Source organism: Pleurodeles waltl, chromosome 9 (assembly GCF_031143425.1).
Source record: "Pleurodeles waltl isolate 20211129_DDA chromosome 9, aPleWal1.hap1.20221129, whole genome shotgun sequence".
Taxonomy (NCBI): domain Eukaryota; kingdom Metazoa; phylum Chordata; class Amphibia; order Caudata; family Salamandridae; genus Pleurodeles; species Pleurodeles waltl.
The window spans coordinates 4,868,139-4,886,465 of NC_090448.1; the positions used below are offsets into that span (position 1 = coordinate 4,868,139).

At 48.9% G+C, this 18,327-nt stretch overlaps 1 protein-coding gene across 2 annotated transcripts in view; it reads left to right on the forward strand.

Annotated features, from left to right (window-relative positions):
* The window catches only part of NEK4 (NIMA related kinase 4), a 278,829-nt gene that overhangs the window by 195,168 nt on the left and 65,334 nt on the right, over window positions 1-18,327 (forward strand). For both annotated transcript variants that reach the window (XM_069206063.1, XM_069206064.1), the window contains one exon: window positions 11,122-11,321. In XM_069206063.1, coding sequence (XP_069062164.1) covers window positions 11,122-11,321 — 200 coding nt within the window. The remainder of the gene's footprint in view (window positions 1-11,121; window positions 11,322-18,327) is intronic.

An 18,327-nucleotide genomic window follows, 5' to 3' on the forward strand; every position in this document is an offset into this window, starting at 1 on the left:
TCGGTTCCCTCAGGTCCTGGGGGCTGCGGGTGCAGTGTTGGTTCCAGGCGTCGGGTCCCTTGTTACAGGCAGTCGCGGTCAGGGGGAGCCTCTGGATTTCCTCTGCAGGCATTGCTGTGGGGCTCAGGGGGGTAAACTCTGGCTACTCACTGGCTCTCAGTTGCCGGGGAGTCCTCCCTGTAGTGTTAGTTTTCCGCAGGCCGAGCTGGGGCCGTCAGGTGCTGAGTGGAAAGTCTCACGCTTCCGGCAGGAAATGTGAAGTCCTTGGAAGTTGCTTCTTTGTTGCAGAAAGTTGCAGTTTGGTGAACAGGACCGTTGTTCTCAGGAGCTTCTTGGTCCTTTGGATGCAGGGCAGTCCTCTGAGGCTTCAGAGGTCGCTGGTCCCTGTTTGATGCGTCACTGTTACAGTTTTCGTCAAAGTAGGGAGACAGGCCGGTGGGGCTGGGGCCAAATCAGTTGTCGTCTCCGTCTTCACTGCAGGGCTTCAGGTCAGCAGTCCTTCTTCTTTAGGTTGCGGGAATCTATCTTCCTCGGTTCTGGGGGCCCCTAAATACTGAATTTAGGGGTGTGTTTAGGTCTCGGAGGGCAGTAGCCAATGGCTACTGTCCTTGAGGGTGGCTACACCCTCTTTGTGCCTCCTCCCTGTGGGGAAGGGGGCACATCCCTAATCCTATTGGGGGAAACCTCCATCCACAAGATGGAGGATCTCTAAAAGTAAGAGTCCCCTTAGGGGCTATCCTGACTGGGGAGTGACTCCTTATTTTCCTCATTATCTCCTCCAGCCTTGCCGCCAAAAGTGGGGGCAGTGGCCGAAGGGGTGGGCATTTCAACTAGCTGGGATGCCCTGGGGCGCTGTAACAAAGGGGGTGAGCCTTTGAGGCTTACCGCCAGGTGTTACAGTTCCTGCAGGGGGAGTTGAGAAACACCTCCACCCAGTACAGGCTTTGTTCCTGGCCACAGAGTGACAAAGGCAGTCTCCCCATGTGGCCAGCAACAGGTCTGGTGTGTGGCAGGCTGGCAAAAACTAGTCAGCCCACTCTGGAAGTCGGGTATGTTTTCAGGGGGCATCTCTAAGATGCCCTCTGGGTGTATTTTACAATAAAGTGCACACTGGCATCAGTGTGCATTTATGGTGCTGAGAAGTTTGATACCAAACTTCCCAGTTTTCAGTGTAGCCATTATGGAGCTGTGGAGTTTGTTTGACAAACTCCCAGACCATATACTCTTATGGCTACCCTGCACTTACAATGACTAAGGTTTTGCTTAGACACTGTAGGGGCATAGTGCTCATGCACGAATGCCCTCACCTGTGGTATGGTGCGCCCTGCCTTAGGACTGTAAGGTCTGCTAGAGGGGTGACTGACCTATGCCACAGGCAGTGTGAAGTGGGCATGGCACCCTGAGGGGAGTGCCATGTCGAATTAGTCATTTTCTCCCCACCAGCACACACAAGCTGTAAGGCAGTGTGCATGAGCTGAGTGAGGGGTCCCCAGGGTGGCATAAGACATGCTGCAGCCCTTAGAGACCTTCCCTAGCATCAGGGCCCTTGGTACCAGGGGTACCAGTTACAAGGGACTTACCTGGGTGCCAGGGTTGTGCCAATTGTGGGAACAAAGGTACACTTCAGGGAAGAACAGTGGTGCTGGGGCATGGTTAGCAGAGTCCCAGCACACTTTCTATCATAACTGGCATCAACAAAAGGCAAAACGTCAGGGGGTAACCATGCCAAGGAGGCATTTCCTTACAGAGGGTTTAATAATATGAGATGTTTGATACCAAACATCCCTAGTTTCAGTGAAGCCATCATGGAGTTGGTAAACTCGTATTAACCAGTGTCCAGCACATGCATTTAAACTAGCTTTGCTGGTCATTTACAATGTCTAAGAATCAACGGCATAGCAGGGGCATATCTGCTTGTGCAGATATGTCCTTACATGGAATATAAGGCACCCTGCCTTAGCGCTGCAAGTCCTGCTGTATGGGTGGCTTACAAATATTACATGCATTGTTTAGGGGACATGGTACGCAGTGTGTGTGTGTACCATGCCGTGTTTTCACTTTTAGGGAACACCTTGTCTTGCAGCCTGCAATGGCAGTCTACATGAGTTTGGTGCTGGGTCCCTTAGAATGACACAAGTTGTGCTGCAGCTCCTAGGGCCCCTCTGCTATTCCCATGGCCTAGGTACCAATGGTACCATTTGCTAGGGAGTTAAACAGGTGCTAGAGGGGCCTGGCCACTTAGGGACCAAGTGACCAGGTGTCTTGTTTTGGGGAAGGAACACTGGCACTGGGGACCTGGTTAGCAGGAACCCAGTGAGCTTCAGCCAAAGTTGCATCAATAACCCAGGCACAAAAGTGGGGTGGGTGGGGGCACTGCAACCAGAACCACAAAGTGTGACTCCCTCCGCCTGATCTTCGCATTCCTTCCCCCCCCCGCCGTGCAGGAAATCAGTCTAGCAATGGAGACAACGAGCATGCGCGTTACCAGCAGGAGGCGTCCTCGCAGCACCTGAACAGATGCTTACAGGGTGAGTAGCATTTGTCTTCCCCTGTGAGCTCCTGTATCCCGTGGCGTGTACAGTGTCCTCATTGCAGAAGTCTCCTCTGGAGAGAAAGCGCTATACCCGGCGACACTGACAGCCTCGTTATCAGCGGAATGTGTGAAAGAGGACGGCACTTCAGTAATCATCCGCGATAGGGACTTGCATTCAGCACAACCTACCTTCAAATCATGTAAAGTTTCAAATGATTGGTATTGGTTCCTTTACAATCTGCAAAGTGCACATGTAATGGTTGATAGCTTATGCTTGAGATGCGGGCTCTCGGTGTGACCTGTTGCACATGGGCATGTGTGGGCATGTCGTCAGAGTTCGTGCTGCTGGACGGAAGTGCTAATGATCTCTGAGCGCCTGTTCCAGCCACATCTAAACGAGTCCGACTTCTTGATACCACTGACAGAGAAGCATCCAATACACAGGAGACGCCGGATCACTTCTTCGTTCTTAGTGGCAAAAATATGCAAATTAAGACACGGGTGATCAGCAATAGAGGCAACACAAGAGGAGGGAGCCCCAGCAGTCAGTCCGAGACCTATCAACATATTACAGGTAGAGACCAGACGAACAAGACCAGGGTACAGTGTCCGAGCAGACCTAGGGCCCCTTCATAGAGTGGAGTGAATGCACAATGGTCACTTAGGCTGAACAGAAGATGGTTTATTGTTCGTTCATATAGGGGGATGCACAGCTGTTATGCTGTAGTTCAGAATACACCACAGTGGCTGTCTCTCCCTCCACCAGGCCATCCACTCGTTTACTTTCTTTATGTCCCACCTACTGTTTCCTTTCATTGCTTCATGCTTCATGTTTGTTTCTTCCCTCTCCTCAGATGTCCCATCTAAAGACAGACATGGTATTCTCTCATCCCCTGGGAATGGAGGGTTAAATGTGTACATGTTTCTCTCGCTGTCCACACAGCGCGCTCTGGCAGCTCTTACACCCTCTGTCCTTGTAGTTTACACCCTCTGTCCTTGTAGTTTACATCCTCTGTCCTTGCAGTTTACACCCTCTGTCCTTGTAGTTTACACCCTCTGTCCTTGTAGTTTACACCCTCTGTCCTTGTAGTTTACACCCTCTGTCCTTGCAGTTTGCATCCCCTGTCCTTGCAGTTTGCATCCCCTGTCCTTGTAGTTTACACCCTCTGTCCTTGTAGTTTACACCCTCTGTCCTTGTAGTTTACATCCTCTGTCCTTGTAGTTTACACGCACAGCTGTATGTGGGAAGACTTCGTCATTATCCCGTGGATGGCGTTTCTGACACCGTCAGCTAACGTGTATCAATAACACTAAGAAGTATCGGCGTCCTACGTTTCCCAGTAACAATAGTGAAGCTGCTTTGATAATTTACTGCAGTCACGCTGAGACTTGTATTCTGATGAATATGTGTAAAAATGTAAATATAGGATTCACAAAAAAGAAAGTGCGGGTGAGGTTTGGATTTTTGAGGATGAACAATTGGCAACAGCTTCTGGCATACATGGCTGTGCCAAAGCAAGGAACTGGGCTCTGCTTGGGTTTTTTCTGACACTACACATAAAACCCAAACATCTGGATTCCCACTACCTCAAACCCGTCTGTCTGTGGCCCGGCTCTGTTGAGATGTTTGTCTTCAGCTAGGACAGAAAGCCCCCGTCACCTCGCTATGGCCCAGATGCAGGGGGAGCTGGGAGCAGGCCACCGACATTCTGAGGAACTCAGTCCTCTCTGCATCAAGGTACTGCTCACAGAAAAGCTCCTCTGGCTTTACTCCAGCAGATACATTTAAAGTTCCTCTAGTCGTGTTAATATGTCACAATTTCTGTATTTAACACTCTATCCAGGCCCCCTTCCGTGCCCTCCATTCTAACCTTCACCTCCTGCCGTCATACACCAGTCACCAGTACGTGGCACCAGCCTGGCAGAGCCAAGCTGTGGGTGATTCAGGTGAGATTTGGGAGGTGCACAATCTGTGAGTTCAGAGGGCAGTCACTTCTTTAATGTAGCCAGGCACTGACTTGCGTAAAGGACCCCCCGTCTCATTTCATCATCAGCGAGGGCCTCATCCCGAGCAAGGGCCGGCTCTCAGATGTGTGTATGTGACCAGTGAGGAGATTCAGATAGTGTCTGACCGCTTGCTAGGGCACAGACACCCAGCTCCTCCTCACCCGAAGCTCTGCTGGGAGAGAGATGCATTGAGACCTGAGGGGCTGTAGGGATCAGAGGTGTACCAGGGACCTGGCATAAGCCTGCTCCATCTCTTTCCCGTTCCCACCTCCCGGTTTCTTTCTTGTTCAGGCATAGACACCTCATAAGAGCGTCCATGAGACATCCTTTCATGATGTAGAGACAGCAATAAGGGACCCAAGTGGTTTAAACGCTGGCTCAGCACGGTCCATAGGCCAGTTAGGAGATTTTATGGAAGTGGCCAGGCTTAGAAACTTGGCGAATTCCAGAGACCTGAATTAGGAGAAGACAGACTGTAGTAATGGTGCAATCCGGGTAGTTGAAATGATTGTTCCAGTGCGTTGGAAATCAGGTCACAGATCTTTTAATTTTGGATTAAAAATAATAATAATAATAAAGTTGGTTTTTGCGGTGGTGTTTGGTTGCCCATGTGCTGCCTTTAAGCCATCTGGGTCAGACTATTCATGGTAAATGTTGAGGATTTCTTTCATTTGGTTTAATGCTTTTTTAATACATTTAGAGAATGTGGGCGCATAAGAGTCTTGATTGCTCTCTGGGCGGCTGTCACATGTATCCCACCGCCTGTATTGTCTTCATTGGTCATTTGCTCTGTTGGTTGCAGGGTGCAGATAGATGTTTAGGTTTAGCTGGTCCTACACTGAAGCCCACCTGTAACCGTTTGATGCCTGTGCTTACAATGTGACTGGAACTAGGATCCACATTTGTGGTAAAGACGGCCAAGCACCGTTTCCGGCTCTGTTGAATTGAATTAACAGTCTCTATAGTAATATTTCTGAAGTGCTGGACAGGGATAGAGGGGGTGGATTTATTGTTATGAGTGATGAGTTTGCCTTAACCTCAGGTCGACCTTGTGTCTGGCTGCATGAAGCAGAGCATGTTCCAGAGAAGGTTTAACACTAGTTTTAGAGTCTTACTTATTAAGCCGTAAATTGAAGTTACTTGTGAACTATATTTTGTTGGTTTTAGTCTCTACATCGAGTGTCATTTTAAAAACTTCCCCCAGGAAGTGGTAGACGTCTTGTAGAATGAGAGAAATTTGGTAGCTGCTGGAGTTCCAAACCTACTGCCATCTTATAAGCCTTGGCTACTCACTGTTGCTACCTCTAGAGACTCATGTTTGCAGTAAAGGGTGCTAGCATTGTGGTCTGAGACACCAGGGGTAAGTAAGAGTATCCCCCTAATACCGCGCAGCCCCAAGTGTCTGTCCCAGGACCTGAGAAGAGGCCATCAGAGTGCCCAGTTCCTAACATAAATAGGTGCGGGGGCCTAGCGTTTCATTTGGAAGCTGGCGGACAGTGCTATCGAAGGTTGGGGTGCCAGATACCAGGTCTGTAGACTCCCGATTCCACCTTGCGTCTCGTTCATCCACAACTAGGTACTGCCTCCTCCTTTATCTCACTCTAGCAGGAAATATTTCATGCTTTCTATACCACTTTCTTTTCCCTTGTGTGATTGTCTTTCTTGCTGTGGATCAAAGTTTGTTGAGGTAAAATACGTGCCTGCCCCCACAAATGAGTGCCTGTAGGCCCCACCTGCAACCACTGGCTCAAATTAAGCACAGAGCCCTTTTAAGAAACAGAAGCAGCGAAAGGTCTGCTTTCGGAAAGCGCTTCACAGAGATGGCGCATTTGCAAAATAAAAGGTTTTGTTGAAGGGAAAAGTAGGAACAAAGAATATAACACAAACACCTTAAAAAGTACTTCAACTAATTCTTAAATTACTTGAGCGAGAGAACCCTATTTAAGGTAAGCCTACAAATGAGCTCAGATGTGAACTTCCGCAGATTAAGGGAGGGAGAAAACTGTAGGATCCGAAATGAGTTCACCTGCACAGCACATCAGACCAGAGTAAAGCGGAGTGCTGACATAGTTTGATGGAATTCGAAAGGATCCACAATGTTATCCATGCAGCCAGTGCGAGCGTGACCCCCCAGTGCAAGCGTGACCGTCAGTGTGTGACACCACCAGTGCGAGCGTGGCAGCCAGTGCAAGCGTGACCACCACCAGTGTGAGTGTGACCTTCAGTGTTCTTCTGGTAGATCTCTTAACGACCACTTATTGAATGCTTGTAGGCGTATAAAGACTGATTCTCTGCTCAATGTATGTTGTCTGGAACCTCATGTGTAGTTCCCAGACACCTGATACTGAAGCTTGTATCTGCAACAGACTGTGCATTACTGATAGCTCTTTGAGAGCTGCTGCTATTCAGTGCACTGACATCTGAACTGGCCTTCAACGTGTGCAATAAAATTCATCAGTACAAGGTTAGTCACTGTAAACTTTGTTGTCCTCCAAAAACATCTAACAAGAGATGTTCCCCATCGGGTGCATCTTATCCTATTTCAGGCTTGTTGTTCGAGTTGTTGTAACAAAAGTGAAGCAAATACAAAAGATTTATTGCAATATCCAGCAGAAAAGAAGTGTACATGTGATCACCTTAAAGTACGGAATGTATGGGTTTGAGCCCAAAATCAAGTCATCCCTGTAAGTAACTGCTTCCAGGTAGCCAAAAGGTCAGACATTAGCTTCCTCATATTTATGCCCTACTTTTGAAACAAGTTTGCAACCTTCTTGGAACTCACTTGGCATTGCAAGAGTTCTCTTGGAACTGGGAGGAGTGCTGAAGTGCATTAGTGGTTGTTGCTGCACGAAATGAGGTGGCCTGGGGGAACATTCTACATGAAGTTGAAGACATACTCTGGAGAATAACTCCATCCAAAATGATAAGTGATCGTGGACGATGTAGGGGCACAGGGGAGTTGGCCCTGCCTATCAGAAGGGAGGTCTTTGAACCTTCCAAGAGCCGCTGCACACAGGTTCGTGACAAAGTGGGATTTCAGGACCGTTCAGGCTTGAGTAGAGGTGGTGCTGAGGATTAGGCCTGCAGACCGTGCTGAAGATGCATGTCTGAATGTGGATGAGGAACCCCTAGGAGGCCCCACCTTACTGTGTGACAGCGAAGTCTACACCTCAAACCCACAGCCTGGTGAGTATTCACAGACGAGTAATCTGCTGTTAGAGAACCCACCAGAAAGATTGTTAGTGAAGGTAAGTAAGTGTCCACAGTTGTTGGGAGTTGTGGACCTCTTTGTGTTTATATCTGATGATTTGTAGAAGGTAAGCCTAGTGTGAGTCAAGAGTCACCTTCCTAAAGTTTCTGAATTGTAGGAAAATGCCACTGTTGGCCCAGGTCACCCCCCACTTTTTTGCCTAGTCATGATGCCAGCTTTGATTACAAGTGTGCTGAGACCCTGCTAACCAGGCCCCAACACCAGTGTTCTTTCCCTAAAACTGTACCTTTGTTTCCACAATTGGCACAGCCGTGGCACACAATTAAGTCCCTTGTAAAAGGTACCCCTGGTACCAAGGGCCCAGTGGCCAGGGAAGGTCCCTCAGGGCTGCAGCATGTATTATGCCACCCTCAGGGAACCCTCACTCAGTGCATGCACACTTGTGTGCTGGTGGGGAGAAAAGACAAAGTCGACATGGCACTCCCCTCAGAGTGCCATGCCCACCAACCACTGCCTGTGGCATAGGTAAGTCACCCCTCTAGCAGGCCTTACAGCCTTCAGGCAGGGTGCACTATACCACAGGTGAGGGCATAGCTGCATGAACACTATCCCCCTACAGTGTCTATGTCAATTCTTAGACATTGTAATTGCAGGGTAGCCATAAGAGTATATGGTCTGGGAGCTTGTCATTATGAGTTCCATAAACGCCATAATGGCTACACTGAATACTGGGAAGTTTGGTATAAAACTTCTCAGCACAATACATCCACACTGATGTCAGTGTGGGATTTATTGAAAAATGAACACAGAGGGCATTTTAGAGATGCCCCCTGTATGTCTGCCAGCCTGGTAGTGTAGGACTGATCGGTCTGTGCCAGCCTGCCACTTCCAGATGAGTTTCTGACCACATGGGGTTAGTGCCTTTGTGCACTCTGTGGTCAGAAACAAAGCCTGTCCTAGGTGGAAGTGCTTCACACCTCCCCTGCAGGAACTGTAACACCAAGCGGTGAGCCTCAAAGGCTCAAGCCTGGTGTTACAGTGCCACAGGGCACTCCAGCTGGTGGAGATGCCCGCCCCCCCTAACAAGCCCCCGCTTTTGGTGGCAAGTCCAGAGGGATAATGAGAAAAACAAGGAGGATTCACCTCCTCAGCCAGGACCACCCCAAAGGTGCCCAGAGCTGAAGTGACCACCACCTTGCAAAATGCTCCATCTTGCTTTGGGGGATTAGGGCCAATAGGGATAGGGATGTGCCCCCCTCACCAGAGGGAGTGGGAACAAGGACAGTGTAGCCACCCTCAGGGACTGTAGCCATTGGCTACTACCCTCTGGCGCTAACACACCCCTACATTTGTATTTAGGGGCGACCCTGAACCCAGCTCTTCAGATTCCTTATGACCTCAAGAAAAAAGGACTGCTGAGTTGAAAAACCCCACAGAGAAGAGAAGGAGACAACAAGTGACTCTGCCCCAGCCCTACCGGCCCTTCCCCTGCTTCAAAAAGCTGCAAGAAAAGAAGCAACGCGTTCTGCAGGACCAGCGACCACTGAAATGCCTCCAGAGGACTTCCTGCATCGCCGAGGAACTCCCATGGACAGCGGATCTATCCAAAAAGAAGACCAAGAAACCATCTTTAAAGGGACTCCCACCTCACTCTAGAAGTGTGAGTCCCGACTGCTCCGCACCCAATGTCCCCGGCCCGTGTCCAGAGAAACCAACTAGCCAGAGAGGATCTCCACACTATTCCAACCACGTGTCCACCCTGGGCTGGCCTCTCTGCACCCCCACGATGACGCCTGCAGAGGGAATCCCGAGGACCTCCCTGACCGCGACTGTCCGGAACAAAGATGTCCATCGCCTGGAGAAGCACTGCACCCGCAGCCCCCAGGGCCGAGAGATACCGACCGCAGGTGCAGCAACAACCAGCAGGCGTCCTTCACCTTTTCCCAGTTGGTGGCTTGCCCGAGGAGCCCCCCTGTGTCCTGCCTGCAACATGTAAGTGACCCCCTGGGTCCCTCCTTTGAGTTCTGTGGAGAACCCAACGCCCTGTTTGCACACTGCACCTGGCTACCCCTGTGCCTCTGAGGGTGTGGTTCCTTATGCCTATTTGGTTGCCCCTCCAGTACCCCTTCAAACCCCCCTGGTCTTCCCTCTGCCAACGCGGGTGCTTACCTGCAAGCAGACCGGAACCGGAGTACCCCCTGTCTCCATAGGTGCCCATGTTATTTTGGCTCCTGTTTTACCTCTGCACCTGACCGGCCCTGTGTTGCTGGTGCTGGGTGTTTGGGGTTAACTTGAACCCCCAGCAATGGGCTACCTATTCCTCGGAGAGTGAAGCCGTAAGTGTGATACTTACCTCAAAAACTATACTTTACTTACCTCCCCCAGGAACTGTTGAAAATTGCAGTGTCCACTTTTCAAATAGCTTTTTGCCATTTTAAAGAAAACTGTATACATTGTTGATTCCATTCGAAGTTCTAAGTATTACTGAGTAAAGTACCTTTCATTTAATGTACTTACCTGCTAAATGTATCCTGTGGTTCTAGAAATAAATTAACAAAAGAATATTTTTCTATATAAAAAAAACTATTGTCCTGGAGTTAAGTCATTGAGTGTGTGTTTTCACTTATTGCTTGTGTGTGTACAACAAACGCTTAACACTACCCTCTGAAAAGCCTAACTGCTCAACCACGCTACCACAAAATAGAGCATTAGTATTATCTATTATTGCCTCTGTCAAGCCTCTTGGGGAACCCCTGGACTCTGTGCACACTACATCTCATTTTCATAGTCTATACAGAGCCAGCTTCCTACCTGGATTATTGTGTATTCATCTTGTTTGACACATTATTCATGGGGTTTGATGAGTAAGTATGGAAGATGCTTTGCTCGAGCAGTTTGCAAAGGCTGTTAATGTACCTCAGTTTGAAGTATTGCTATAGTAATCTTTGTGCAACCGAGCGTCACTGGTTTATATAATGGCGGATACAACACAGCCATTCATTCATTCATCTAGTCATGGTGGGTTGAATGAGCAGCATAATACTGTGTAAAAAAAAAAAAAACATCTATTTGTCTTTGTGGTGTTTGCTTTGACGTTGTCGCTCATATTATGAAAGGGTAACTCATTACTCCAGTGCTGTTGGCCTTTATTTCCAACACTATGATGGCCTTCCTTTTAGCTCATGAAGAACATATGTTTAGGGTCCCGAGTGGCACTTTGGGAGATGAATGATGAAATGCAGGTGGGGGATTCAGTGGAACCTGCTTTCTTGACCGTGTATGCCGCACCAGTGTCACAATAAAGTCTCTCAGTGTGTTTTGTAACAACCAACGTAAAATGATCTTCCAGTAAGACTCTTCTCTCCCCTAGAAAATCTGATTCTTCTGAAATGCATGATCTTGTGGAGCTGATGACGCAAACACTTAAAATGGAGGTGAAAGACAGAGATGAAGCTCACCCTGCCCCACTTTGCGAGTTCAAACTTCACCGCAAATACAGAGACACGTTGATCCTGCATGGGAAAGCCGCTTACGAACCACAGGAGTTCATTTTCAATGATTTTCCTCCAGGTCAGTGTATGTTTCTAATAATGTTCTTTAGTGTTTATGCTCCTTGAGACTATCTAAATGTAATCTCCTGCACCTCTCGTGAGGAAGCTATCCCACTGATCCTTGGTGTGCATAAGTGGCCTTCGGTGCCACGCAGATGACTTTGTTTCTTATGTAATGTTCACTACAGTATCTGGCCTGGAGGATCTCGATGTCTGTTCTCTGTTGAATCCAGGGAGTATCAGCCCTGGGGAACTTGAAGTCTGTTTTTTGTTGACTCCAGGGGGTATCAGCCCTGGGGGGTCTTGAGTTGTGTTCTCTGTTGACTCCAGGGGGCATCAGGCCTGGAGGAGCTTAAGGCCTGCTCTCTGACTCCAGAGGGTATCAGGCCTGGATGATCTTGAGGATGGTTCTATGACTCTAGGGGGTATGAGGCCTGGAGGATCTTGAGTTCTGTTCCCTGTTGACTCCAGGGAGTATCAGGCCTGGAGGATATTGTGGTCTCTTCTCTGTTGACTCCAGGGGACATGAGCCCTGGAGGATCTTGAGGTCTGTTCTCTGTTGACTCCAGGGGGCATCAAGCCTGGGTGAGCTTAAGGCCTGCTCTCTGACTCCAGAGGGTATCAGGCCTGGAGGATCTTGAGGATGGTTCTATGACTCTAGGGTGTATCAGGCCTGGAGGATCTTGAGTTCTGTTCCCTGTTGACTCCGGGGAGTATCAGGCCTGGAGGATATTGTGGTCTCTTCTCTGTTGACTCCAGGGGACATGAGCCCTGGAGAATCTTGAGGTCTGTTCTCTGTTGACTCCAGGGGGCATCAGCCCTGAAAGATCTTGAGGGCTGTTCTCTGTTGTCTCAAGGAGTCCACAGCCTTGAAGCCGCTCGGTCAGTGAGCTGGTGAAAGACGGATGTGGTAGTTTGAACATCTGCCCTCCTGCGGCAAAGGAGCCTTTTGGCTGCATGATAGGGACTTCCTGCAGCGGTGCTGGTGCATAACTAAAGAAATGAGCCAATGTAAGATATGAATGACTGGGTGGTGTGTGAGTGCCTGGTTTCTAGTTATAGAAAATAGGTAAAATTTTGCCTTTGATTTGTTTTTCTTTTTATGCTCTGAGAGTAGCAGTTGACCCTGGGGTAAGCACATGTAAACCTTAGAATGAGAATAGAATCTGGTCCATCATTAAGGGCCTCATGATGAACACGGCTGGAGTCCCTGCAGTCTGAACACAGACCGACAGACCGTTGACGACCCCGCCAGTCATATTACCAACATTCCGCTGGCGGAAACAGTGTTTCCACCTGCCGGCCCAGCGGACTGCTGGGCCTGGACATTGCCGACGACTCCACATGGAGCTGTCGTCAATGCGGCAGTGCGACAGGTGCAGCAGCACCCGTCGCACATATCATTGCCCGTAAATCAGGCAGTGACCTGCGCGACGGGGCTATGCATGGGGGCCCCTGCACTGCTCATGCCAAGTGCATGGGCAGTACAGGGGCCCCAAGTGGGGCCCCTGAGCACCCCTTCCACCAGCCTTTTCCTGGTGGGTGAAACCGCCAGGGAATGGCTGGCAGAACCCGGGTTCTTTATCCAGAGGGTGCCTTGTCGGATAGAGAAATCCGCCATTGTCAGGCTGCCTGTCGGCAGTAGCCTGGCGGTGGCAGTGGGACACCTGTGGCGGTCCCCCCCTGTGTTCATAATATGACAGTCCAGACCGCCATGCTGATGGCGGTAATTTCCGCCACCACCTGCAGGGCCTAAATGTTTTCAGTCAATGCACAAGTAAGCCTGATTGAAACAGGTTTTCTCAACATATAATGCAAGGTCTAAATTCCGGTCCTTCATGTGGAAGGCAGTTGTCCCTGGTTATGGGCCTGAACGGCACCATGTTGTTCTTTTTGAGATCAATAGTGACTTTATTTGACATGCAGGAGCCAGATACACCTACAAGCTCATTAAATCGCAGCTACCTGCTTTTTAGGGTTAGATTCTCAGGAAGTACAGAGGTCAAACAGTTCAAGGCCTTATTCAGAGATTGGTGGGGTGGGAGCATTGCCATAAAGCATGCAGTGCTCCCCTCCCTTAAACATGTGGTCCCCCCCCTTTCCTTTTTATTTAGAGTTGGTGAAGAGGCAGGTCACACTGGTGGAGCATCAGCTGCCTTCACCAGAGCAGACGTGGGCCCTAGCAGCCCATCGGCCAACACACCACCTAATCCAATGATGGCCATCACGCCCAATTTAGAGTGCAACAGCTTTTTCCCTGCCTTTGTCTGCTTGGCGACGCATGGCAGGCCAGCAGCGTAAATGCAGAATGGGTCCACATACCCAGGGAGAGATCTTACTGCATGTAGGAGCCACCACATTTTTCTACTGAGTAAAGAAATTGCTGCTTTTGAATGACTTTAAGCTTACAAGGTTCAACACAATTCCTACCACTTAGACAGAACATGGATTCTGATTTATTTAAGTCGAAGGGTCAGCCAGAACGTGTTTCACAATATACTTGCGTGCTTCCACAGTCTGTTGGCACACACTCAAATTTCAGGAATTCTTTTGAGTCACTCATTTATACCGAGGGTCATCCAGTCCATTCAGTCTGACCCAAATGTATCCACCCTCCATATTGGGTGTGTGGAAGGAACCAATCTGGTAGAGGCTCAGCCACAATGCCTGTTTTCTGGAGGAACATGCACAACTGTTGTAAAGATGCAAAGAATAATGGAACTAATTGTCAACTTTCAAGGAAACAGAAATATTGAACTATCTTAAACTTAAACCTGTTATGAAAGGCATGACTGTGTGTGTGTGTGTGTGTGTGTGTGTGTGTGTGTGTAGGTACCCATGCTGAGCATACTTCTGCCATCTTGTGTTGGGCTCAGATGTTTGCAAGATGTTTTTCTTCAAAGACATCTCTCTACTCATGAGATGTTTGACTCCTCTTCTGAGTGTACACTGCGCATGAGCACCAACTCCATGTTAGATTTTTTCATTTGGGTCCATCAGGTTCAAACTTGCACCATGTGGCTTCTGAATTTGTCATTTTCTCAACATGCAATGGGGTCTAGTTGGTGTTCTTTATCAATCTATAGCATTGTGCACGTTGAACTCAGTTGCCAACCAATTATTCATCGAAACCCCTCAATATCTTGAGAAACAGTAGTTGAATATTTCTGTTGGAAGATACCCTCCTTCAAGGGCCCAGAACAGTTCAAGGCTATTTGTTGTCTGAGAATGTGACACAGGTGATGGAACTAACACCTTTCCACTATTGTCCTTGATGCCACAAAAAATATCAATGAAATGGTCAACACAAGGTGTACAACCTTTGAATTCCCCCTCCCCCTCTCCCCCCAGAAGAAAAGACGACTCTCTGTCACTGGAGTGAACACCTGGGGAAATAGCAACATATGCCGTAGCAGAACCTGTCCGGCACTCTGGACACCTTTGGGAAAGAAGAGCCCATCAGTGCCCAGCTGGATGAGGAAGCCTGCGGCTCCCCATTGCACAGTGGTCACCCAGCCCAGAACAGCTGTCCCTCAGGAAGTCAAAAGAAGACCAGGTGCACAACTTCCTGCAGACGGGGCCCTGGGTCAAAACCACACCACGAGCCATCAGTATTCCAGCAACTTCTTTCCATGGATGCCTTAATAACAGTAATTATGGACACTGTTATATCGATGTAAGACAACTCTAACTTAATTTGTATTGTTGTCCAAAAACAAATGATGTTTACAGGCTCAGAGCAGTACAATATGAAAAGGCATTGCCTTATTTACAGATTACCAAGGAGCTCCAATTTGACACTCCTATTAAAACAACTGCATTGGCTTCCTGTTAAGCAAAGGAAACAATTTAAGATCTGTTGTATAACTGTTAGAACCATTAAAGAACTGGTCCCTTGGTTTACTTCAAACAAGAAAAATACATTATACTCCCTCTCGCCTGTTATAATCATCCAAGGCCAATTGTTTAGAGACTCCCAGATTTCGGAAGAAATGCATGGGCAGCTGAAGTTTTCCATCTAGCCTTCGACCCTTTGGAACGCTGTCCTGATCAGCTCCAATTAGAAACTATAGTCTAACCTTTTACGCAACATATTAAAACATAGTTGATCCAACAGGCTTACAGCTGTGAGGTTTATCTTATTAAATCTACCTTGGTAATTCCTCAGTTACTCTTTTGGTGGATGTTTGCTTTATCAAGTATGTTAAATAAATAAAAATAAAATAAATAAAACTTAAGAAAGGCATAAGACTATACTGTGTATTGAGGCAGAGCGCCACTCATTGTGGAACAGAGCATCGAACCCCAAGCATAGCAGTCAAAGCAGATCTGCACATAGGTCGCTGCCAACCTCTGCCTCTCGTTGGTACTGCTATTTGACACACATACAACAGTGCTGAGGCCTACATCAGTGCCGAAAATCTCCACCGCGCTGATGTCTTCCTTGGTGCCGAAGGCCACCACCGCTCCAAGGCCTTCATCAGCATCTAAGCTGCCGTAAGTAACAAAGCCACCCACAATATGAAAACTGATTCAGCTAAAAAACAGCAACTCATCAAGGCACCAGGGAGAATCTTGCACGTAGGCCTCCAGTAACACCCTCCGAGAAGGATTTCACGGCTTCAATACCTGAACGGCTACAGCAAGTATTGGATACTAGGCAACAGCCCCTCTTTATTGACCCACTCGCTCACAAGATTTCCCCCACTATCCCTCCACCACTGGAGCCGATCCCCTTGCAAGAGTAAGCTTACCTTCAGAGAAGAGCCTCCCCAAGAACATTCTCCACAATAAACTCCACTTAAGAGATACAGAGCTGTAGCCACCAGCCCTGTTCCCTGTCCACACACACCATCACCATCTGCCCACCCACTGCTTCTCCATTATCTACCGCTCCACCATTGCTTCTACCAGACTCTCCTGGTGGATCTCCTACAGTCCTTTCGACCCTTACAACCTGCCAACAGGGGATGGGCCCATTGATGACCTGTTAGAGGAATCTAATATAAACCCATGAGTGGCAGAACTTCTAGATGACAGCAAGGCCTCCTCCCTTGTGTGCGTGGTCTACGCCATGGATGCTGCATCCCAAAAATATAGGCAGAACCCTGCGATTAATGGGGAGAAAACAGACGCCTTGAGGGATACAGGGGCTAATATCACCATGGTATCTCAGCACCTGGTTCCCTCAACTCAGTCCCTGGTTCGGAGGACTTATCCCGTCATCAATGCTGACAATGAGACCAAGTGGCTATGGTAAACTTTGAATGGGGAGAAGTAGCAGGAAAGAAAGAAGTGGTTGTGTCCTCATCCATCTCTGTAGACTGCCTGCTTGGAAATTACCTGGAGCATTTCCCCTGGGCTGAGGTAGAGCTAAAGATCCATGCAGCAATGCTAGGGATCCCTGGGTGGGCATGTGTCAAGACTGGGGCACAGAGCAAACCTCAGAGAGAAAAAGGAGAGCTGGATCCTGAAATGGTGGGCCAGCCTCCCAAGAGAAAATGCAAGAAGACTGGGGGACCAGCTTTAAAACAGATCCCATGGCAGAACCCCTCTCCTCAGGGAGAAGAATCACCCACCTTGGAGGGACCTGAGCCTGACGAGCTTGGGCCCTACCACCCAGAGCTCTTGGGCCCAGGGGGACATTCTAGGGAAGATCTGTGCCCGGGACAAAGAGTGTCCCACTCTTGAAGGCCTGAGAGAGCAAGCTGCTCAGGAGGAGCTAGGAAATGTCAGTGGTACGCACAGGGCCTCCTGGGAGGAGGGGCTCCTGTACACTGAGGCCAGGGTCCTCAAGCCTGGTCCAACCAGGAGGTTGGTAGTGCCACAGAAGGTTCACTGACTTCCTTCTCACTCTAGCCCTTGACATCCTGTAGGAAGTTGGCTCTGTATGCACTATTTCAAAGTAAGGAATAGCATGCACAGAGTCCAAGGGTTCTCCCTAGAGGTAAGATAGTGGCAAAAAGAGATAATTATAATGCTCTATTTTGTGGTATTGTGGTCGAGCAGTAGGCTTATCAAAGGAGTAGTGTTAAGCATTTGTTGTACACACACAGGCAATAAATGAGGAACACAGACTCAGACAATTCCAGGCCAATAGGTTTTTGTATAAAAAAATATATTTTCTTAGTTTATTTTAAGAACCACAGGTTCAAGATTTACAAGTAATACTTCAAATGAAAGGTATTTCAGGTAGGTGCTTTAGGAACTTTGAATTAGCAAAATAGCATATACAGTTTTCACATAAATGACATATAGCTATTTTAAAACTAGACACAGTACAATTTTCAACAGTTCCTGGGGGAGGTAAGTGTTTTAGTTTTTGCAGGTAAGTAAACCACCTACGGGGTTCAAGTTTGGGTCCAAGGTAGCCCACCGTTGGGGGTTCAGAGCAACCCCAAAGTTACCACACCAGCAGCTCAGGGCTGGTCAGGTGCAGAGGTCAAAGTGGTGCCCAAAACGCATAGGCTTCAATGGAGAATGGGGTGCCCCGGTTCCAGTCTGCCAGCAGGTAAGTACCCGTGTCTTCGGAGGGCAGACCAGGGGGGTTTTGTAGGGCACCGGGGGGGACACAAGTCCACACAGGAAGTACACCCTCAGCAGCACGGGGGCGGCCGGGAGCAGTGTGCAAACAAGCGTCTGGTTCGCAATAGAAATCAATGGGAGACCAAGGGGTCTCTTCAGCGATGCAGGCAAGGGGGGGGCTCCTCGTGGTAGCCACCACCTAGGCAAGGGAGAGGGCCACCTGGGGGTCGCTCATGCACTGGAGGTCGGATCCTTCAGGTCCTGGGGGCTGCGGGTGCAGTGTCTTTACCAGGCATCGGGTCTTTGAAGCAGGCAGTTGCGGTCAGGGGGAGCCTCGGGATTCCCTCTGCAGGCGTCGCTGTGGGGGCTCAGGGGGGTCAACTATGACTACTCACGGTCTCGCAGTTGCCGGGGAGTCCTCCCTGAAGTGATTGTTCTCCACAAGTCGAGACGGGGGCGTCGGGTGCAGAGTGGCAAGTCTTACGCTTCCGGCGGGAAAC